This window comes from Palaemon carinicauda, chromosome 24 (genome assembly GCF_036898095.1).
Source record: "Palaemon carinicauda isolate YSFRI2023 chromosome 24, ASM3689809v2, whole genome shotgun sequence".
Classification (NCBI taxonomy): Eukaryota; Metazoa; Arthropoda; class Malacostraca; order Decapoda; family Palaemonidae; genus Palaemon; species Palaemon carinicauda.
Window position 1 is genome coordinate 2,152,832 of NC_090748.1, and position 24,834 is coordinate 2,177,665.

Genomic DNA, 24,834 nt, shown 5'->3' on the forward strand with positions numbered 1-24,834 from the left:
CATATCTTACATGTCCACATTCTTCTCTTATGGCTCAACGGTTCTCTCTCTGTATGTGTGTGAATATTACCCTCACAGTTGCTTATGAGATATAAAAGTCTTTCTACTGTTAGTTACAGAATATGTTAATATAGACAAAACCTGCCAAGACTGGGCACTTTATTTCAGTTGTCTCTGAGTTTTCTTATGTATACTTTTATAGGCATGTCTTAGTATGAAAAAAATATCAGATTAACATTTTATTATTAAAGATAGATTTATGTTCAATGTTAAACATTTGGAAGTAGGGGTAATGCAAGAGATTCAAACTTTGGAAGTGAAATAAACGACACCACTGGGAGCATTATTCTTGATTGTGTATAGTCAGCGGGGTCAGTCGTCAGTTTGTTTACATCTTGTGAGCAGCTGATTGTCATAATTCGGAACGGTACTACAATTTAACAAAAATCTTTAAAACAAAATTTTACTTATTGAATATATTTTAAATGCTTTAAATGATCAAATAAATGTTTAAAACGAGAGAAATTATTGCCAAAAAATATTATTATATCCTGGTAAAAACTCACAAATCTTGAGAAGTCTAGTTAATCTGTCAATAACCAGATTCCTTTGGCTGCCACTAGGTGTCTCTGGTGGATCATGTGATGTGATCGAACTCGAACTGACAGGACGAGGCAACAAAACTGGTTAAATTTACTTGTATATAGTTTGTGGCTTATTTTCCACTTGAAGTAAGTTACTTATAATGTTTTTTTCTAGCCTTATATTAAATTTAAAGGTTGTGCATACTGCATTGCTGGAGTGAAATTGTAATCTCGGCTCATTGGAATAGGACAGAAGAATCTGGGTAACTTACCCCTAATACACCGTCGCTTGCTTAGGGTATGGTATCTGAATCGGGATTAGTATAGGAAGATTATAGCGTAGAGTTAATTAGAATAAATCACGGTTAACTGCATAAGAGCATTTTTCGTTGGGAGATTGGAAAAGACATACTGTACTTTAATAAATCTTGAAAAACATCTTATTAAACCTCATAATTAATACTCGAAAACAAATGATGGTATTATTGTACTGTATTACAGGGCATTGTAACATAGGGGAAAAAATACTTTTTTCCTTTAGAAAGTCCGCTCTTCGAAAATGACACTCGTTCCGGTCGCAGATGAATAGTTTCAGAAATATATATATATCTATATCCAATGATAATGGGGGATCCCAAGTGGGAACTCTAGGTTTGGGTGGGGAAAACATACAGGGGAAATGGCATATAGTGGTAAAACAAGCCTTTTCTTCTCTATACATTACCTTCTTGGATGTATAATAAACCGATGAAAAAATACGGTAATGTTGAGCTGCGCAATTTAACATTAGCAATGTTAGCGTAATATGCTAACATTAGCAGTGTTTTTCAATAATTTTTTGTCATTCTACTGGTTGGTTGTAGTCGCTCTTGTTCGTTTGTTTGTACATAGCAGGTTTTGACCTTCTGTGCATAAACTCCTACCCCCTGCGCATAGACTCCTTCTTCACCAATAGGATTTCTTCTTCTCTACCCGCCAAATGTAACTATTCGACGTCACCAACTTTATTCAAGTACAGTATATGACTTGATCCAGTACAACTATACCATTCCTTTTATGTGATATCCTCGTGTACATATTATGTTTGACCCCAGTATTACTCGTTTTATTATCCGATACCTTATTAAAATACCTCATTTTATATTCCCATTAAATATTATTTATCATACACTCCATTTTATCTTGCTATATTACTTTTATGCATTTTGTTATTACCTTGTCACGCCCGGATTTCACACAAATACTTGCTCTGGACAAGTTTCCCATTCTAGTTCATTCATGTTTACTCTCTAGACTCCGTTGTTTTTCCATTAACCAATCACGAACCCATACGTATGGAAAGTTTACACAGGGGGTGGAGGTTAATATTTCCCTACCCCCTTCCCTCATCTTAAGTGGTCTCTTCATACCCATTCCAACAAATCCTTTTCCATGGAAACCTTTGTCCTAGTCAGGTCTTTGTTATTTCAAGTGAGGTTTTTTTTTTCGTATTTTGTGGTGGAAGTTATAGAAACTTGTAAAGGCTGCAGTATTCCATGCTTAAAAGAATTTGCTAAATTTCATGGGGAATTTTTTGATATGTCAACCAATGTTGATAATTTCCTTGAATCACATAATGTAATACCCCAACGTTTACAGTGTCCCAAGTGCCGTTCATAGAAGTTAAGACGCCACAGTCTCAACACCCCGGTGACCCACAAGTTTCGTTGTCCGGGTCATAAAAGTAAGTCATTAATTTCTTTAATTTAAATGTTTTTAGCGTGCGCTGCTCAACATTACCGATTGCCAGTACCAGTTTGTGACCTGGGAAGGGGGTCCAGAGGCTTGCCCCTGGCTAGGGGTTGTGACCTGGTAACTACTAGATTAGGTTAGGTGGGTTTGTTAGGTTCTGTACCCTTTTATATATTGTATTGTGTAAAGGGTATATGGAAAAATGCTTTAAAATACACATGCTAACGTTAGCAATGTTAGCGTATCATTGCTAATGTTATCGCGCGCATTACATATGTTCTTGATGAGTGAAGTGAGGACGGAATTTGAACAAGAGCCATTATTTTTAAACATTTTAACAGAAAATATATGTTTTCATGTAAAAAATAAAGTGATTTAACCGGTTTTCACCTTCATTTCATCCGCAACAACAGCAACCAGTTTGGCTACTTGAAGTTAGTCGAACTGGTTGTTCTGTTTGTTTGCGGTTGAATTGAAGGTCAAATTCTGTTAAATCACTTCATTTCCTACAGGAAAGCATATATTTTCTGTTTGAAATGAGAATCTGTAATACAGTACAACTTTACCCAAATGATAGCCATGTAAGTAATGGTTAAATTACATTTCTTGGTAGTGTGAATGACAAAGGGTCATTAAATTTCTCTCTTGCGCAACTAATTGTTGTATACCGAAGTTAAACTGGGTCAGTGTCATCAAAATCGTTGTGATGATCTAATGATGACATATCCGTAATATAAGTTTCAATTTCTAATATTTCCGTACTAAATTTGACGTTTCATTTTTACTTACGCCCCTGTTCTGGAGGATAGGAGCTCAGTTTATAAGTACTGGTAACAGGTGGTGTTTCTAATGTAATTTAGGTAAATATGTGACTATTTACTTTTTTGTCGAATAGACCTACATTTTATCCAATTCTGACCATGAATATTGGGCAGACCACTTGTTTATGAGTTTTTATACCACCCTTTATATAAACAATCATGGCTGACCCCAGTGGGAAACCAGGTTTTTGGGTGGGGAAACACCAAAAATAATGGATTTGCAGCAGTAATTATGGTCAGAAATGTATAATAAACACATAACCAGTTGGAAAAATATATGGTTTATGTAAGTGGCGGGAAATTAAGTTATCATAATTATATACCTATAATTCATAACACGTCCTTCAAATGGTATTTGCTCTGCTGTGGCTTACTTTGCTCGCATTTAAACATTACCACACTGCTCTTCTGTTTTGGCATGCAGTACAGGGATGAGTGGTGCACAACAATTATGTGTCATTATTTTGTGTATATGTTTTACTTTTAGATGAGCAAAAATAGCCATATACTGAATGGACTTCGTTTTCAATAATCAATTATTGAAATAGGATGAATTTACTCTAAGAAATATATCGAACTTCTCTATGGGAGACATCCTCTTCAGATTGATGTCGTGAAGGAACTGAAGCGGAGGTGGAAAAAATTACTTTTAAAACAACCTCCGAGAACTTGTGCAGAAATATTTGGAAGCTCTTAATTGGTTAAAAAACCAACAGATTATAATGTCATACAAAACCTACAGTTGGCAAAAGCATATGCAAACAACATGTACTGTACACAGTAACTCATCATCTGGCTTTCAAGAGTAAAACAATGGACTTAGACAATGAAATAGTGTTCACATTTTGATTGATCAATTTGCAAGTCATTATGCCCCAGCTCCTATTAGACATACTGTACAGTGAAAAATACCAAGCTACCCATTTCTTATAGTGAACTCCAGTTCACTAGAACTTAGTGAATCATATACTAACTTTGATTTACTTTAATTGTTTGACCCTAAGCAAATGGCCCAATGTTATGCATGATAACCTTTTGGTTAAGTGTGTTAGGACACCATGACCTTAGCCTCTTCGGTTTTATTATAGTATAGTACAATATTAGTTATGACTTCAGAAATGGCATAATTGAATAGTTTTAGAGATCTAACTTCCTTGGTAGTTACATATATATAGCTTAAATCCCGCGTTTCGCGCACGGTAGAAATTCAAATTTTACGGCAATCGCCGCCATGACAGTAGGTGGTCACACATGAGCGCCATCTCTCATAGGTTACCAGAACCATTCCCAACATTCTTCAGAAATTCCCTGCCGTTGGTCGAGTCAACACCTAGGAAATTCGTTTCGCTGATATTACTTTATTCTACAATTTGGTGAAGTACCTTTTGTCTGATTATTGTTAATGGCTTTTGCTGCTTGTTTTTGGATATTCTTTTGACTTTTCACTATAGATTTAGATAGACTCTCTTGGATTTTGACCTGGACTTGTTTTCTGATTACAAAATGGCAGACTCTATAAGAAAGCGTATTAGAGGATGCAAGACTCGTATGCCTAAGGCCTCTGTTGATCCTCACTCAATATGTAGTGGTTGCAGAGGTCAGGTTTGTACTTATAGTAACAGATGTGTTGAATGTCGGTCTTTGTCTGATTCAGAGTGGAATGTGTTTGATCGCTATGTTAAGCGACTAGAGAAGGATAGACTTAGAAGGGCTAGATCGACCAGTGTTCTTTCAAATAGATCTTCTGATAGTAATATTCCTTCTACTATACATCATTCTAATATTCCTATTCCTGTTTCTAAGGCAGTAGTCCCAGACCCCGCTATGGTGTCGGAGGTAAGTGAACCTTCTTTAAAGGATGTGATGGCTGCTATTTCAGCCTTAGGCGCACAGGTTCGTTCCCTGACTTCTGAAAAAGAAGTTATGTGGGGTGCAGTGCGTGGCTTGCAAAGCAAGCTTATGAATATTGACAGTGAAGTGGAGGGTGCGTCCGTTCGTGTCCGTCATAATCCCAGCCCGGGACCTCTTCCATGCTCCTCAACCCCTGGGAGAAGGAATGTTGAAAGGCCAAAAGATATGTCAGACCTTGATCAGCGAACGGACGTCCCCTCGAGCGATTCTGTTGACGATCCCCAGGTCGCTCCCCCTCGCCGCTGGAAAGGCGAGGTAAGAAAGTGTGGGTCCTCGTCGGATGACACAAAACCGCAACGTTGTTGGCGCCAACCACTGTGTTCAAGACCTCTCAAGAGACGTATGTCTCCTACTAAACCATCCTGCAGTAACTGGTGTTCGTCGGAGGTTTTCCTTTTGGAAGAAGACGACGTGTCAGTGCCAAAACATTCGCGTAAGACACATAGTTCGTCGAAGGAAGAAGGTGCTCAGTTTACTTCTGTACACGCTTCTTCCCCTCCCCCAGATTGGGAAATGTCGCAAGGACTTTCCCCTGGTGGCCACCCGACTATTGTTGACGATCCCTCGCAACGATCAGTACACGGTTCAGCTCGTGCACAAGGCGCGCCGGAAATGTCGCAAGGACTTTCCCCTGGTGGTCACCCGACTACGGTTGACGATCCCTCGTAGCGATCAGTACACGGTTCAGTTCGCGCGCACGGCGCGCATCATGTGTCTGATCTGTCTGAACTAAAGAGGTCGATTTCGTCCCTGTTTGATGCATACGATTCTCGAACAGAGAAGTCTCGTCTAAAAGAACCTAAAGACATCAACAGACCAAGGAAAGGAACTGCCGTTAACCAAGGCATTATCAGACAGCGTATTTCTCCTACGCTCAGCAACGCTCCCTCGCAGCGCTCGGGATGTGTTGCGGGAAGCGACAAGGTTCTGGTCTCTCCCTCGCGGCGTTCTGGACGCAAACAGCAGTCTGGACGTATGCTGGACGCATGCAGTCAGGATTTGTCCACACAGCATGATAGACAAGCAGTTGTCTCTCCTTCGCGACTTGCTGGACGCGCGACTAACTCTTCCTCGCGTCACACTGTAAACATACAACATGCGGGACGCATGCAGCACGCTGGAAGGTCACGGCAACCTGGATGCATGCAGCAGTCTGAACGTATGCTGGATGCATGCAGTCAGATTTTGTCCCCACAGCAGGATAGACAAACAGTTGTCTCTCCTTCGCGACTTGCTGGACGCGATACTAACGCTTCCTCGCGTCACGCTATAAGCTTACAGCATGCGGGACGCATGCAACACGCTGAAACCTCACGGCAACATGGACCCATGCAGCAGTCTGGACGCATGCAGCAATCTGGACGCATGCAGTCAGGACTTGTCCTCGTAGCAGGATAGACAAGTTGTTGTCTCTCCTTCGCAACTCTCTGGACGCGCAGCTAATGCTCCCTCGCGTCACGCTGTTGACATACAGCATGCTGAACGCACGCAGGATGCACGCGAGCAGGACTTACCCTCGCAGCATGGGGGTCACAATGTTGATGCTTCCTTATAGCATGATGGACTTATGCTGGAAGCACTGGAACCTGTCACTCCCTCGGGACTTGCAGAACGTAAACGTGATGCTTCTTCACAACTGGATGGTATCCTTCACGATGTTCCATCAGGACAGGATGAGTTCTTTATGGAAGACGATAACCGACAGGATGATGCGATTTTGTCTCCTACCCATTCGACTCAGGAGATCGATGTTCCTTTAGCCGAAGTTTTAGAGGACGAATCTCAGGATTCGCTGCAGGTAGCTGACCTTAAAAAGCTACTGACAGTTTTAACATCTCTGTATCCAGAGGACTTTACTCAGCCTATGCCTCAGATCCCGCCCTCTCAGTTTTTGAAGGGCAGACCCTGAAAAACATCCTCCTTCAAGATAGTTCTTGCTAGATCGGTTAAAAGAGCTTTCTCAACTCTCAACCAATGGACGTCCAAGAGGAAGGATCTAGGGAAGGCCTCCTTTTCCTTTCCTCCAACTAGACTGGCCTCCAGATCTAGTGTGTAGTATTCGACTGGGGAAGTTCTCGGTTTGGGAGTTCTTGCCTCCTCCCAGGGAGACTTCTCCAGACTTGTTAACTCCTCACGCAGGTCAGCCATGAGCAAGTCGAAGATTATGTGGTCCAATTCTTAAATGGACCATTTGCTGAAGGGAATTTTTAGGACAATAGAAGTCTTCAGCCTTATGGACTGGACTCTCGGAGCTCCCGCAGAGGCCACAGACCCTAAGAACGAGGCTCAGATGCATCTGATTGCCTGTCTGGATAAGGCCATGAGGGATGGCTCCATCGAACTTTGCGCCCCTTTCACGGCAGGAGTTCTTAAAAAGAGGGCTATGCTTTGTTCCTTCTTATCTTCAGGTTTGTCCCTTGTTCAGAGATCTGAACTTTTATTTGCTCCGTTGGGTAATCATTGTTTCCCTCCGGACTTAGTGAAAGATTTGTCAGCAGCTCTGGCACAACAGGCTACGCAAGATCTTATCTCTAAGACTGCTAAGAAAGTCCTCCCAGCTAGCTTTTTAGCAAGGAAACAGAAGGAGGCTCCTCCCACTCGCCAGCCCTTTAATGGGAGAGCCCCTTCAAGGGGACCTCAGAGAATTGTGGCTGGAGGTCAAGCTCGCAGATTCCCAAGACAGCAAACCAAATCAAGAAAGTGAGACATGCAATCTCCAGACACTAGTGGGAGCCAGGCTTTCCCACTTTTGGCAAGAGTGGAGCCAAAGGGGGCCGGACATCTAGACAATCAATGTCCTCAAGGAGGGATACAAGATCCCCTTCCTGAGAATGCCTCCTATGTCGTTGAAACCCTTGAGTTGACAACAACCCACTCAGGGAACAAGGCAGCAGCTCTTCAAGAGCAGGTGAACCTTATGCTGTCGAAATCAGCCATAGAAGTGGTAGAGGACACCTCCCCGGAGGGGTTTTACAACAGACTTTTATTAGTTCCGAAAAGCTCGGGGGGATGGAGACCTGTTCTGGACGTCAGTCCATTGAACAAGTTCGTCAGCAAAGTAAAATTTGCCATGGAAACTTCAGCGTCAGTCCTTGCAGGCACCAGACAGGGAGACTGGATGGTGTCATTGGATCTGCAGGACGCGTATTTCCATATCCCGATACACCCGGACCACAGAAAATTTCTAAGGTTCGTGTTCCTCAAGACCACTTATCAGTTCAAAGGACTCTGTTTTGGACTGAGCACGGCTCCCTACGTTTTTACACGAGTGATGTCCAACGTGGCTCGCTGGCTTCACCTAAAGGGAGTAAGGATTTCTTTGTACCTGCACGACTGGCTACTCAGAGCAGAATCACAAGTAAAGTGTCTGGAGGCTCTTCAAATGACAATGTCCTTAACGCAACAGTTAGATCTGATGGTAAACCTGGACAAATCTCAACTAACACCCTCACAGAATATCCTTTATCTGTGGATGAGAATTCACTCAGTGGTTTTTCGGCCTTTTTCAGCCCCGAAACGCATTCTAGTTTGCCTAGTAAAGGTGCAACATTTCCTAGACTTACAGTCCTGCTCGGTGAGAGATTGGATGAGTCTCCTGGGCACCCTCTCATCGATCAAACAGTTCGTGAACCTGGGAAGACTTCATCTACGGCCTCTTCAATTTCATCTGGCAAAGTTTTGGACGAGAGGTCAAAGTCTGGAAAAGTGGATGCGGATCCCTCTGGGGATCAGGAATCACTTGGATTGGTGAGACGATGCCAACAAACTCCAGGAAGGCCTTGAACTGTATCAGAAGAACCCCGACCTAGTGTTGTACTCCATCGCGTCAGACATGGGGTGGGGTGCAACACTCTGGAAGGCCGAGATATCGGGTCTGTGGGTAGAGTCTCAGAGGAAATGGCCATAAATATCAAAGAGCTAGTGGCCATTCACCTAGCCCTCAGTCACTTTCAGAAGGAAGTCCGAGGAAGGTTGGTTCAGATCAACGCAGACAACACCACTGCGTTGGCTTACGTCAAAAAGTAGGGAGGCACTCATTCAGTCTCACTTTACGAGGCTCCAAGAGATCTACTTCTCTGGGCGAAAGCGAGGGATATAACCCTGATTACTCGCTTCATAGAAGGGGAGAAAAACGTCAGGGCGGATCTGTTCAGCAGAAGAAGGCAAGTTCTAACTACAGAGTGGACCCTGCATCACGAGGTGTGCACCAGCCTTTGGATGTTGTGGAGTCAACCCTCGATAGACCTCTTCGCCACACAAATGACAAAAAGGTTGCCGGTATTTTGCTCTCCAGTCCCAGACCAGGAAGCAGCCGCAGTGGACGCTTTTCTTCTGAACTGGGAGGGTCTAAATGTGTACGCTTTTCCTCCATTCAAGATCCTGGACAGAGTCTTGAAAAAATTCAGGGAATCGCCCAACGTCCGCATGACCCTGATAGCTCCATTTTGGCCCATGAGACCTTGGGTTGCGGAGATGATGGAGTGGCTGGTAGATACCCCCAGAACATTAACCAAATCGGATCGATCTACTCAAACAGCCTCACTTAGAGAGGTACCACCAGAATCTCCTCACTCTCAATTTGACTGCCTTTCGACTATCGAAAAGCTGGCAAGAACGTAGGGCTTTTCAAGGGAGGCTGCACGAGCTATTGCCAGAGCTAGAAGGACGTCCACTATCAGGGTTTACCAATCCAAGTGGGATATATTTAGAGTATGGTGCAGAATAACAAGCTTTCCTCTACCAGTACCTCTATAGCCAATATAGCAGATTTTCTGTTGTATCTGCGCACAAAGGAGAAGCTGGCTGTGCCTACCATCAAGGGTTACCGTGGCCTGCTAGCCTCTGTCTTTCGTCACCGACGCATTGACGTGTCAGGTAACAAGGATCTTTCAGATCTCATTATATCTTTTGAGACGACTAAGAGGAAGGACAATCCAACCCCCTCTTGGAACCTGGATGTAGTCCTAGCCTTTTTAACCTCAAGTAGGTTTGAACCCTTCGACAAGGCGTCTTGGAAGCATCTTACCAAGAAGACACTTTTCCTAGTTGCTTTGGCTACAGCAAAAAGGGTAGGTGAGTTACAAGCTATCAGAAAGAAGGTGTGCTTTAATGGAGACAATGCTGTTTGCTCCCTTCAGCTGGGCTTTCTTGCAAAAAACGAGAATCCTTCTCTACCTTGGCCTAGATCTTTTACCATCCCAGGGCTATCTCACTTGGTTGGACGGGAGAAGGAGAGAGGCCTTTGTCCAGTGAGAGCTCTGAAATTTTATCTACACACGTCCAAAAACCTGAGAGGACAAACTGACAACCTCTGGTGCTCAGTTAAAAAACCCTCTTTACCGTTATCAAAGAATGCTTTAGCTTTTTTCATCAAGGATTTGATAAGGGAAGCTCACCAAAATTGTGAGGAAAGGAGTTTTCCAATCCTTAAGGTGAAACCACATGAGGTTAGAGCTGTTGCAACTTCTATGGCTTACAAGCACAATAAGTTAATGAAGTCAATTCTGGAGGCTACTTTCTGGTGAAGTAAATCAATCTTCGCGGACTGTTATCTCAAAGATGTCCAGACCCAGTATGAGGATTGCTGTTCCCTGGGTCCGTACGTTACCTCCTGCGTCGTAGTTGGAGAAGGGTCTACTGTCTCTTCCCTATAACCTTTTTTATATATACCTTTTCCTTTTTTCTTGTACTTGTGTTCACAGGTTGTCTGTGAAGGTTGTTGCAGCCTTACACAGTCTGGGATGCAAGTCAATTTATGGTGTGTGTTTTAAAATTTTGGAGTAGGTGGTCAGAATCAGTATCCATGGCTATGCCAGGTTTGCAAGGGTGGAGATCTAGCCACGCTAAGGCAAGGACCTTGTGGCAGCCCCACAGAGACTTTTACAACCCCCTGAGTGGATCGCCGAGTCTCTTAAGGAATGCAGGTGAAATGAGGCAGGATAACTTTGAAGCCAGCTTCCTTATCAGGTAAGAACCAGTTTGTTGGTACTACTAATTGTAGCTATTAATAATTATATGAATTCCCGATGGGATGAGGTTTTCTACCCACAACCAATGGCGTCAATCTGCTATATATATGTAATTACCAGGGAAGTTACATATTTAAAAGTGGTATTTTTATTATAAAATTAATTTTTAAATATACTTACCTGGTAGTTACATATATAAAAGGGCCCTCCCTCCTCCCTTCTGAAAACAGGGGCATGGAATTTCTGAGGAATGTTGGAAATGGTTCTGGTAACCTATGAGAGATGGCACTCATGTATGACCACCTACTGTCATGGCGGCGATTGCCGCAAAATTTGAATTTCTGCCGTGTGCGCGACTAATCGCGGGATTTAAGCTATATATATATGTAACTACCAGGTAAGTATATCTAAAAATTAATTTTATAATAAAAATACCATATTCATTTATTTTCTTACTATATTTCCTTTGTTAGATTTTGCCCTAGGTACTTACTCTACTTTATAGTAAAGTACACTGTAAAAAATTTTTGTGAACTTCCATAACTCTAGATGCTGAAATATTGTCTTTTTTGTTCTAGCTGTGGTTCATAATCAACGATGACTTCCACGGAGTACTGGCTTATATCTGCCCCAGGAGATAAAACATGTCAGCAAACATGGGAGAAAATGAACAACAATACAGCTGTGCAACACCAGCTGTGTGTCAACCACAAGTTTCATCTCCCTGACCTTAAGGTAACATAAATAAAATGAGATGTTTAGATTTAGCTAGCTATAAAATCTAAACTTAATTGAATAGATTTTAGAATAGAGAAATTGTTGTTAGCAGGATTTAAGCAAAATAGGTTTTCATTACAAACTTATAGTTTACGTAGCCCAGTTTACATATCACCAATTCTAAACAATCATTTTCTGAATTGCAATAATGTTGTCTGCTGGCTGGGATAGCAGCACCTTTAAGGTCCTAAGATTCTTTGCAGGAAAGAACCTCATTTCACATGAAGTCAAGGTAATATCTTTACTGTAGTTGTAAGCAGTAAGTGAGAAAGCTATCCCAACTTGAAAATGAATAATTGTTTTACATACTGTATGTATTGTAAATATCAGTTTGGAATAGTTTTCTTTGATATTAGATATCCCTATTGTTGGAACTTCAAGACTTCTCCATGCTCGAATATTTGCCCTTATATTTCTTGTAGCTGTAGTTCACAATCCATCGTCACTTCCACACATGTTAAAAATATTTTTTGTTTATTAATGAACACTGTATTATGACTACACCATGCTAATACAAACCCTACATCCTTTGAAATACAGAATGTCTTCAGCAGGGATGAAACAGCCATTAAAATTGTTTATTTGGTAGTTAATGACAGGTGATGAGTGCGGGCAATTAGCCATGCTTACCCACCTGTCAAAGACTATTTTTTTCTTCGTTAGCAACACGTACAGACATATTGTTGTGACCTATCCTTGGTTTTTTATTTGTTTTCTTAATCTTTATCGAATGTTGATCGCTTGATATGGGTTCATGGTAAGCCATGATGTAGACCCACACACACTGCAGTTCTTGTAGTGGGCATGACTATTCACAGTCATCCCTTGTGCCAAGTGCATATCATGACCACCTGTTCAGTGGTAGGCTTATGCTTTGAGGAGGAAGAAGAAGAAGGCTAAGGCTTCATGTACAATCAAGGCAATGCCTAAGATGATGCCTTATCGAATATACCTGTTACTGAAACTTCTATGCATACGCACCTGAATTGGTCCTAATTTGTATGCAGCAGGAGCAGAGAACTCTTGGACCAACATCAGTTTTTCAAGCTTTGGTAAAGTTTGTTGATCTCCTAGTGATCACCACATCCTAATAGTCACTTGAAGTTTTTGTGTTGCCATGTACACCGCCAACAATGTACTCTACAGTATTTGACTTAAGAAAGTCTCGGCCTTCCTTAGGTCCAGGAGGGTAGGCCCTTGGTGTCTTTTGGATGGAGCTGGTGGTTAAGGCTACTCCATTAACTCCTTAGGTTGGTTAAAGATGAGCAACTGTAGCCAGGAGCTTACCTTTACCACCTAGGAGTTAGACTTCCCAGAAGTCTTAGTATGAGAAATCATCTAAGAGGACGTCTGTTCCGTCTGTGCTTGCCGATCTAGTGGCGGACACGTGTGAGCAACTTGCGTCGCTTATTGGAAGCAGTTGCATTGCAACTGATCACCTGATTTGTCAGCAATCAAGGAGGTTCGCCTTTCAAGCTACCTCTTGGCCCCTTCGGGCACTCGAAGTGGAAGTTAGTCTTTCATTTGAGAGATATGCTTTCCTTTTTATCCCTCTGAGTCTACTGAACCCTTTGGCGTTTTCAGCAGAAGCAGTTGCTAGCGCGAACTGCTGTCCTAGCCTGTAGTCTAGCTATCCAGGCTTCTCAGAAGCTTTCTCATGTTTTGATGTGAGAGCGATCTACCTCTTTGGAGTTGCTGGGGGAACCAGGTGGCTGTCTCAGTGGCCTAGGGCATCAAAGGTGAAAGCTAGCCTTTCACCTGAGAGTTTGCCTAATGAAAGTGATCTCTCACCTCCTCGCAACGCGATTCAACCTCTAGCAAGCCTGTATCGCGATACCAAAGGGAAAGCTATTTTTTAACTGAGAGGGTTTGCTTGAAACAAGCAATCTCTCAATTCTTCACACTTCTCAAATGACAAGTTTAAGATTAACTCAATCTTCATTTGTTTTAACAATGTTAATTGCCAGCAAAATGGCTGGTAGTTCAATTGTAAATAAGAGAAATTGAATTAATTTGTATTTTCCTAATTATACAAACCTTGACCTCTTTACTATGGATATATCAATTCCGTGAAAGCTGAAACTAGCTATAAACTTTTTAGCGAGGTAACAAGAGCCCAACACTAGTTAGTGGGGGTTAGGTTTTATCAATATAATTTAAATTTCTATTTATTGCAGTTTTTATGGAATTTTTTATCACTGATTTAATTATTTCTCTCTCAATCTATTTGGGCAAACTGTGTAAGAGTCTAGTTCGAATCATTAGGCTAAATAATATCCCCCTTATAATAATAACAGCTTTTTCAGTGCAAGACGAATAACAGCTTTTTTCAGTGTAATAAGAATAACCGCTTTTTCAGTGTAATACGAATAGAAGCTTTTTCAGTGTAATACGAATAACAGTTTTTTCATTGTAATACGAACAACAGCTTTTTCAGTGTAATACGAACAACAGCTTTTTCAGTGTATTATGAATAACAGCTTTTTCAGTGTAATACGAATAACAGCTTTTTCATTGTAATATGAATAACAGCTTTTTCAGTGTAATATGAATAACAGCTTTTTCAGTGTAATACGAACAACAGCTTTTTCAGTGTATTATGAATAACAGCTTTTTCAGTGTAATACGATTAACAGTTTTTTCAGGGAAATACAAATATCAGCTTTTTCAGTGTAATACCATAATGCAGTGTTATGTTGTGCTAAATTTTCTATGTAGTTGCGTTGGTCGCACTATATTATGCTCATTACCCAAGTTTTCATTTACAATACTGTACCTATGTTCCAGGTTGGTACTTTGGACCAATTGGTTGGTCTTAGTGATGACTTGGCAAAGCTTGATACCTATGTGGAGACTGTTACGAGAAAAATGGCCCACTACCTAGCAGAGGTGCTTGAAGACCAGCGTGACAAGCTACCTGAAAATCTTTTGGCAAATCAAAGTATGTCTATTATGTCATTGCCCATAAATAATTCCTGTAAAGAATATCCTTAGTCTAGATCAGATCTTTTAACCCTTTTACCCCCAATGGACGTACTGGTACTTTTCATAAAACTCACCCCTTTACCCCCATGGACGTACTGGTACGTCATTGCAAAAAATTGCTATTTAAATTTTTTTTTTGCATATTTTTGATAACTTTATGAGAAATTTCAGGCATTTTCCAAAAGAATGAGACCAACCTGACCTCTCTATGACAAAAAATAAGGCTGTTAGAGCAATTTAAAAAATATGTATTGCAAAATGTGCTTGAAAAAAAAAATGCCTGGGGGTTAAGGGTTGGAAAGTTCCAAATAGCCTGGGGTTAAAAGGGTTAAGCTATCTTTTAACAGGATTTTATTTTCATTGTTTCACTTATAAATTATTCAAGATATACTGTAATCATCATGAATAAGGTCTTGGTATTTGTGTGCTTTGTCCTTCATATATCTTTTAAGGAAGTGAAGATAGGAAATAAAAATTGCTGGATATCTAAATATCGGTAAAAAAAAAGTTTAAGGTTTGTTATAGTCTTTATAGTAACCCACATTTGTTTTCTTATGAATTTAATACCTATTCTTTGTTCAAAAGAAAGTTATCTAGTCCAGCAGCAACACACAAATGTCTAATAGATCTTGAGGTTCCAATCATACCTGTACCGATAGCTGCCAGAAGAACAGTAGTTTTTGGGAGGCTGGAACTTTGACTTTAGGTAAAAGGTTTGCATGAAAATTCAGCTTTATAGAAGTTGTATTTGCTTCACAACAAATCCATTTTTTTGCAATTAGCCTGAATTGCAATTCAAGTAGGAAAAATTTTCTGGGGACTCTTTAAGATAAATAATGAAACCCAATGCTTTAGAGCTGTGTTGTCCTTTTCTTTTTTTTATTGGAGGACCTTAATGTTGATTTCATTGGAAAGTGGATCACAGCTTCAACATAATTTATTAAAGATCATGAATAATAAATAGAAGAATTTACTAGTTCAGTTATTTGATTGAAATATGTCTATATTTTTACCAATTTCTTTTTAATAGCGTTAAGGGCTTCATATATTCATTTTCCTTGTTATTTTTAACCAGTTCTTTCAAGATTTTTTTATGTATCTATGGTACTGATTAACATACAAGCTACAGTATATGGTGCAATTAGGTACAATGTCTTACTTCCCTGTTATGCAAAAAAGGTTCCATAATGATATAAGACGTATATAAAACTATGTGTATATTTGTAGGTTACACAGTGAACTTTAAAGCTGTGTAATCTATGAAAATACGCCTAGTTTTATACACAACTTACATCATTGGGGAAAGTTTATAGCACGCAAGATATATTTTTCAATATCAAACTTACCCGATGATCATATAGCTGCATCCCTGCTGCCCGACAGAAAAAACCTACGGGCGGAATACGCCAGCGATCGCTATACAGGTGGGGGTGTACATCAACAGCGCCATCTGTCAAGTAGGTACTCAAGTACTCGATGTCAACAAAGAACCAATTTTCCCTCTGTCGTGCCACAGGCAAGACCTACTAAATACGCCGTCCCTAACTGGATTTGTTTTCACAACGATTTGGTGAAGTACACTATTCCAGTTTTGAGCTTTCGCTATGCAGGGGTTTTATCTTCATTTCAAAACTTGAACTCGTTTTGGATAGATTTAATTATGGTGACGAAGAGAGTATGGACTCTCTTTCACTTTTAAATGGCCGACCCTTCCCTTAGACGGAAGTGTTGGTGACGAAGAGAGTATGGACTCTCTTTCACTTTTAAATGGCCGACCCTTCCCTTAGACGGAAGTGTGTTTAGGTTTTTGGTATTTTGTTAACAAGTTATAGATCTATTTATTTTATATCTCTCCGCCTTTATAGGCCTCTTCGATTAACTTTCCATTTATTATAAACTTATAAAAATTAATTTTTATGTTTGTTTATATGCGACCTTTCCTAATAGTAGGCGGTCCTTACTTGGAACCGAAGTTAATTAACATTGAGCCCGTCATATCGTATTTACCTTTTAAGAATTTATACTTTTTCAATTTTAATGTTTTTGAAAGAATTTCTTTGATAGTCTCGTACTGTTTTCAAAGATGAACTAACGTTTAGTTTAGTCTCCGCAGTTGTTGACGTTCAGAACGTTCAACTTGCGCTCTATCGTTACGATAGAGAGAGAGTATTTCACGGTTTCACGTTGCAGTAAGAGTAAACCGATTCTAGCGTTTCGTTCATTCTTTCTTAGCTTAAATGGTTTAAATTCTAAATAAAGGATCTTTTTATTTGGGAAACCTTTCAGTTTTTTCCTTTAGCAAATAATATGTTTTAACGATATATAATTGGGCTCTTCTCTCAGGTTCTAAGTCAAGAGAGAAGGGAGAGATAGAGACGGAGGGAGAGAGAGGAGAATAAACGTTTCGTTCAAGCGGGTAACGTTGTTCTCGTTTTTTACTCTTCTCCCTAGTCGCTGTAGGGGAAGAAGGTAAAACGTTTCTAGAGTTTTATTCTTGTTCCCAGGCTTTATGCGGTGAGAGATTTTAAACGTAGTTTATTTGATCTAGTGTTTAGTCTCTTTTCCAGCCACTGAATTCTTTATCTTTAATTATGTTTTTCTGTTGCATTGTAAAACTGTTTTCGCAATTACTACCTTTTAATGAAGGATAGGATTGCGTGTTTCAGGTAGAAATCAGTTAAAGTTTCGATTTCAGTGAAATAAGTGCAAACAGAAAATCAAAAGTGATAAAGTGATATGCGCAAAGTGTTACTGTGTTGCGTTCGAGGGTTCGTCTGTTCGTGCCAGTTGTTCACCTAGTCCGATACCTCTTACAAGCTCCCAAGCCCAGGGGAGAAGTAATGTCGAACGACTTATGGGTTCCACAGGCCTTGATCGACGAACAGACGTTTCCCTCCGTGGTTTCGGGTGTATCTACACACGTTGCCGACGTGATCACCCCACCCACACAAAGACGAGAGAGCCCATTTATTCCTCGTCTGCGGAAGAGGTTTCTCGCAGAAACCATGGACCAAATCTTGCAGCTTTTTAAGTGCAAGTCGGTCCCTTCCGCGCAAGTCCAACGGCCTAGGTGTAGCCACTGGGTCAGTTCGGACTCGCTGCAGTCATCCGACGACTGCACACCTCCCAAGAGAGGCAAGGTGGTACCGCAACAGGCAGTAACTCCGTCTGTTGCCGCACCAGCTGTTTTAGACCCTCAGTCACAACGGACAGTAGCTCCGTTTGTTGCCGTCTTTTTTAGACCCTAGTGGTCCATGCTGCAGACTATGCAGTCTCAGCTTGCTTCCTTCATGCAGGAGTATCGTGCTGAGAAGGTTGACACTGCACCTGTTAACCTACAACCTGCCACGGTTGTGCGCTTAGCAGATACTGCGGCTGCCTGCTCCCACACTCCACCTGTGAGAGCTCCACCACCGATGCGCAGTCTACCCTGCCAGACGCATGTTCATGCTGCACCCTCCGTTGACATGCGTGAGCTACCGCATCAGCAGTGGGAAGGTGCTGTCAAGCTGCCGTGTTTTGACGCAATGCGGCATGCTCCGCAAACCACGGCAGTCCCTCCCACGCACCAGCACTCCGCTTTTGTTGTTGCCAGCTCCCACACTCCGACTGCGGAGAAGGTTGACGATGCACCCGTTGGCCTACAGCCTGCCACGGTTGTGCGCCCAGCATGGCTGCCTGCTCCCACACTCTTGTTGTGAGAGCTCCTCCACCCATGCGCAGTCGACCCTGCCAGACGCATGCTGACTCCCACAGAGACACGGAGCACTCCGTTGCCGTGCGTGAGCTACCACAAGCTGCCGTGTTTTGACACGGTGTGTCAGCCTCCGCAACACACTGTGGTTACCGCCACTCGCCCGCAGCAGACTAGTCAGTCAGGAGTTGAGGCTTCCCCACACAGCTTTGGTTGTTGCCAACTCACAGACTGTCAAGCAGTTACATGACGTTGCCTTCTGGTCTGCTACTATGCACCAGTGCTGTATGTCCTCACGCACCTGTTGTGGTTGACAGTTCAGTTTTTGACGGTTCACAGACTGTCAAGCAGTTACATAACTTTGCCTTCTGGTCTGCTGCTTTTGCACCAGTGAAACCCTCACTGAGATAACCTAGCTTTTCTCGGACATGGTTCCTGTAGATGAGAAAGTGCTGTTCTCCCTCCTTCTGATTTTCCCTTGAGGACTCTGTCATTTGGAGAGGAGCCTTAAGCTGCTTAGCCTCCTATGGACTTTAATTAAAGCATAACATGCTTCCAGGGATGGTAAATGGTTCCGCTTCAGTCGCTAACCCCGTCTGTTGCCACACCTGCTCCCATAGACCTTGGGCTTTGTTGCAAGACATGCAGTCCAAGCTTAGTCCTTGATAGAGGATTTTTTACGGAGAAGAACCTTCTAGCCAACAACCTTCCTACCGGTTGGTTGTACGCCCTGTTGACGCTGAGGTATCCTACTCACGTCCGCCAGTTGAGATGGTTCCTCCACCGGTGCGACCCAGTGTGGGTTGCCAGTCGCACGTTAACGTTAAGCGACTCTCGGAGGTGGTCGTGGACGTTCAGTGTGTCACTAGGAAGACGTTCAACAACCAGCAGAGGTGACTTGTTGTGACGCAGTGCGGCAACCTCAGCAACCCGATAAGGGGTTGTCTGCACAACCCAGACAGTCTAGACAGTTTCGGGTTGTCGCTGTACTTCCTCGCGTCCCCATGGTTGACAGTTCACAGACTGTGCAGCAGTACCATGATCTTGTGTCCGGCTCCGTCACGCATCCACCAGTGCGACCGGATTCAGCGAGTCAGACGTTGCCCACTCCGTTGCCGTTTCCTCATCAGTTTCGGATGAGGAACCTTCTGATGAGGACATGGCTGAACAAGACGATCAACCCCCAGCCCTGTTATCCATCCAGAAGATGCTGAAGAAGGAACACGGCCCTGTCAGGCTGTGGATGAGTCTGGTTAGGACACTGTCATCCGTGGTTCAATTGGTGTCACTTGGAAGACTACACCTCCGTCCTCTTCGGTATCATCTAGCTCTTCACTGGAAAAGGACAAGACGCTAGAAGCGGTCTCGATCCCGGTTTCCGGAAGATAAGTCTGGTCTGACTTGATGAAAGGACTTTATCAACCTTTGAAAGGGTCTTCCCCTGACTGTTCAGACTCCCAACCACGTTCTCTTCTCAGACGCATCGGACGTAGGCTGGGGTGCAACCTTAGGCGGTAGGGAATGCTCGGGATTATGGAACTCGAGTCAAAGGACAATGCATTTCAACTGCAAGAAGCTTTTGGCAGTACGTCTGACCTGGAAAAGCTTCAGGTCTCTCCTTTTAGGCAAAGTAGTGGAGGTGAACACGGTCAACTCCCTGCTTTGATGTACTTCTCCTAGCAAGGAGGGACCTACTCTCTGACATGGTACGAGTTCGCAAGTGACCTCCTCTCCTGTTCAACAGGTCTAGACTTTTCACTAGTAACGAGTTTCATCCAAGGCAACTTGAATGTCTTAGCAGATTGTCTCAGTAGGAAGGGACAATAATTCCAACATATTGGACCCTCCACTAGGATGTATGCAAGAGACTTTGGGTCACCTGGGGCCAGCCAACCATAGATCTCTTCGCAACCTCGATGTCCAAGAGGCTCTCAATACTTTGCTCACCTATCCCGGACCCAGCAGTAGTTCTTATAGATGCCTTTCTACTAGATTGGTCTCATCTAGATCTATATGCATTCCCTCCGTTCTAGATTGTCAACAAGGTACTGCAGAAGTTCGCCTCTCACGAAGGGACAAAGTTGACGCTATTTGCTTCCCTCTGGCCCGCGAGAGAATAACTTACCGAGGTACTTCGATGGCTAGTAGACGTTCCCAGAACTCTTCCCCTAAGGGTGGACCTGCTACGTCTGCCACGCGTAAAGAAGGTACTCCAAGGCCTCCACGCTCTTCGTCTCACTGCCTTCAGAGTATCGAAAGACTCTCGAGAACTAGAGGTTTTTCGAAGGAGGCAACCAGAGCGATTGCTAGAGCAAGGAGAACTTCCACCCTTAGAGTCTACCAATCGAAGTGGGAAATCTTCCGAAACTGGTGCAAGTCAGTATCCGTATCCTCGACCAGTACCTCTGTAACTCAAATAGCTGACTTCCTCTTATATCTGAGGAAAGAGCGATCTCTTTCAGCTCCCACTATCAAGGGTTACAGAAGCATGTTGGCATCAGTCTTCCGTCACAGAGGCTTAGATCTTTCCAACAATAAAGATCTACAGGACCTCCTTAAGTCTTTTGAGACCACGAATGAGCGTCGTTTGGTTACACCTGGTTGGAATTTAGACGTGGTTCTAAGATTCCTTATGTCAGACAGGTTCGAACCACTTTAATCAGCCTCCCTGAAAGATCTCACCTTTAAGACTCTTTTCCTGATATGCTTAACCACAGCTAAAAGAGTCAGTGAGATTCATGCCTTCAGCAAGAACATCGGATTCTCATCCGAAACGGCTACATGTTCTACATCTTGGTTTTCTAGCCAAACACGAGCTGCCTTCTCGGCCTTGACCAATATCGTTCGATATTCCAAACTTATCGTATGGTTGGAAATGAACTAGAAATAGTATCATGTCCTGTAAGAGCTCTTAAGTTCTATTTTAAAACCTTTACGAGGCCCGTCTGAAGCTTTATGGTGTTCAGTTAAGAATCCATCTTTGCCTATGTCAGAGAATTCTTTATCCTATTTTATCAGACTGTTAATACGAGAAGCTCATTCCCTTCTGAATGAGGAAGACCAAGCTTGGCTGAAGGTAAGGACACACGAAGTTAGAGCTGTCACAACTTCCGTGGCCTTTAAACAAAATAGATCTCTGCAAAATATATTCGACGCAACCTATTGGAAAAGCAAATCAGTGTTCGCGTCTTTTATCTTAAGAATGTCCAGTCTCTTTACGAGAACTGCTACACTCTGGGACCATTCGTAGCAACGAGTGTAGTAGTGGTGGGGGCTCCACCACTACAATTCCCTAATTCCAGAACCTTTTTAATCTTTCTCTTGAAATATTTTTGGGTTGTCCGGAAGGCTAAGAAGCCTTTCGCATCCTACTTGATTTGGCGGGTGGTCAAAATCATTTCTTGAGAAGTGCCTAGATTAGAGGTTTTGATGAGGACCTTTAGTATGGGTTGCAACCCTTCATACTTCAGCTCCTAGGAGTCGCTCAGCATCCTATGAGGATCGCGAGGCTCAGTAAGGAAGACGTACTTAGAAAGGCAGAGTAATTGTTCAAGTCGTCTTCCTTACCAGGTACTTATTTATTTTATGCTTGTTATTTTGAATAACTGCTAAAATGAAATACGGAATACTTAGCTCATAATGTCAACTTGTAATGCTGGTCTCTACCCACCCCCCTGGGTGTGAATCAGCTATATGATCATCGGGTAAGTTTGATATTGAAAAATGTTATTTTCCTTAGTAAAATAAATTTTTGAATATACTTACCCGATGATCATAAATTAAAGGACCCACCCTTCCTCCCCAATAGAGAACCAGTGGGACAGAGGAGAAAATTGGTTCTTTGTTGACATCGAGTACTTGAGTACCTACTTGACAGATGGCGCTGTTGATGTACACCCCCACCTGTATAGCGATCGCTGGCGTATTCCGCCCGTAGGTTTTTTCTGTCGGGCAGCAGGGATGCAGCTATATGATCATCGGGTAAGTATATTCAAAAATTTATTTTACTAAGGAAAATAACATTTTGAATTACAAAGGCAGATACTGTACAATGTTCACTCATTTGTTGCATGGAAAATACCGATATACTCAATACTGAGAAATATGGAATTATGGCGACTGTTTGTTGTCAGTGTTGAATTAGAAATATGAGAATTAAGTTGTTATTAGTGTATTTTTTTGTGCATTGGTCAGTTTAATTTTAAGTGTATCCTTGATTATACATACATACATATACCAAGGCACTTCCCCAAATTTTGGGGGGTAGCCGACATCAACAAATGAAACAAAACAAAAAGGGGACCTCTACTCTCTACGTTCCTCCCAGCCTGACAAGGGACTCAGCCGAGTTCAGCTGGTACTGCTAGGGTGCCACAGCCCACCCTCCCCCGTTATCCACCACAGATGAAGCTTCATAATGCTGAATCCCCTACTGCTGCTACCTCCGCGGTCATCTAAGGCACCGGAGGAAGCAGCAGGGCCTACCGGAACTTGATTATGTAAACTGTAGAAAATTTTGAATTTGCGTGTGTTATGTACTTATGAAATCAGACCCTTTTAATGAGAAGGGGGCCTTAAATTGTTGCATGGCTTCATTATGGAACATTATTTGCTGAGTTGAAGCCTTGTGATGGGCAAGAGTGCTCTCGAATAGTGGAGTACTTATTTCCTCAGTTTGACTCAAAATGTCTCTCAAATACTTTTTCTATGTCCAATTATTTCAACTTCCTCTATAATTTAAGTCTCCTATTTTACTGTCCAACCTCTTTTTTTTACTGCCTAGTATACGGGGAAGGGATACCATTGGTGTGATCGGAGTTTATTTCTTAAACGAATTGTGGAGCTGTGGTGGCTTTGGCAGCTGTGCGATAATGTTTGGACCAAAGAAATGGCAGTTTCATTTTGATATGCAGAACTATATTAAAAAACTGGTTCATGGATTCCAGGGGCTAAGCTGGTTTTTACAGATAGGGGACTAGCATTCTGTGTGATTAAAGTGGTTATGATTATATTCTTGCTTACACTCTAATCATGGTGTTACTATCTCTTCAATGGAGGGTAGGGAGTGGATATTTGGGAGTCAGCTCTCTCTGGTATCATTGTTGTTGGAATTAATTCATGAAAGGCTTGTGGGGTCTTCTTTAGGGTGTTGGTCAGTCTAAAATTTTCTTATCCCAAAACTTATTTTTTTCCATTAATTTTGTTCAGTTTTGATATTTCAGTATTAAGTTCAGGAGTTGAGTCTGTCCATTCTAGAGAAGGAAATGAACTTTTGTATATACTGAAAGACCTGTAATTAATTTTATTCAAAGGATTATATTATTGCTTATTTCTTCGTATCACTTCGTCAGAATCTAGTTAATTCAAAAACACTATTATAGGAAAATTATTCCATTTTAATTTACACATTTTGTGACACTTCTATTTTACTGTGGGTCATCTGCAAGGTGGTAAATAGACTGTTTTGATGAAATGGAAGTATCTTTACCCACATTGTTGAGAAGAAAGTGAGGTGCTCTGTTACCTAGGATGGCACGATCTATAAAGCAATTGTGCAGTGCTACGAGTAAACAGACAATTTTTATCAATCAAAACAGAAGTTGCAAAATTCATGGTCATAAATGTAGGCTAATTATAAGTAATGGATTTGCTTTGAAAATAATATTATTAGCACAGTTATTATCTCAAAAGAAAGAAAATCCAACTAAATGGTTTTTTATTTATGAAGTCCCCAAATTTCAAAACTATTTTTCACCTGAAGTATTCTAACTGCCATTACTTTTTAAATTTGTTATTGTATTTGCATTTACTCTTTCCAGTGACATTGCCTGTGTACTTAACAAGATTTCAGTGGGACATGGCAAAGTTTCCGATCAAGCAATCTCTTCGAGGGATTGTGGATGCCATCAATAACCAGTGTACTCAGATTGAGAATGACTTGAAAGCTAAGGCCAGTAACTACAATAACCTCAAGTCAAACTTGGCAAACATGGAGAGGAAACAAACGTAAGCATGTCATAAAAGCTGAAATACTTTTGGATGTGTTTAAGGATTTTTAATGCATCTAAAATGATTTGGTTAGATGGTATGATAATCTTATGCTCTAGTTCTTTTCTTTCTTTCTCAGTGGTAGCCTTCTCACACGTAATCTAGGAGATCTGGTCAAGAAGGAAGATTTTGTACAAAATAGCGAGTATCTCGTGACTCTACTTGTTGTAGTGCCAAAGTGAGTATATTGTTTGTGTTTTCCATGGTAGTGCTTCTCCTCCAAAAGATTCAAATCTTTATATTGCCATAATGAAGATTAAAAATAGATATAACAACAGATGTAATTCTGTAAACAGCAAAATGATTATATTAAA

The 24,834-nt window shown here is 41.7% G+C and overlaps 1 protein-coding gene across 1 annotated transcript in view; it reads left to right on the plus strand.

The window, feature by feature from the left end:
* Positions 1-572: 572 nt before the first annotated feature.
* The window catches only part of Vha44 (V-type proton ATPase subunit Vha44), a 50,909-nt gene continuing 26,647 nt past the window's right edge, over positions 573-24,834 (plus strand). Inside the window, exons 1-5 of the mRNA XM_068347949.1 lie at positions 573-731; positions 11,595-11,751; positions 14,581-14,734; positions 24,292-24,478; positions 24,600-24,698. Of these exons, the coding sequence (XP_068204050.1) occupies positions 11,614-11,751; positions 14,581-14,734; positions 24,292-24,478; positions 24,600-24,698 (578 nt within the window). The 5' untranslated portion in view covers positions 573-731; positions 11,595-11,613. The remainder of the gene's footprint in view (positions 732-11,594; positions 11,752-14,580; positions 14,735-24,291; positions 24,479-24,599; positions 24,699-24,834) is intronic.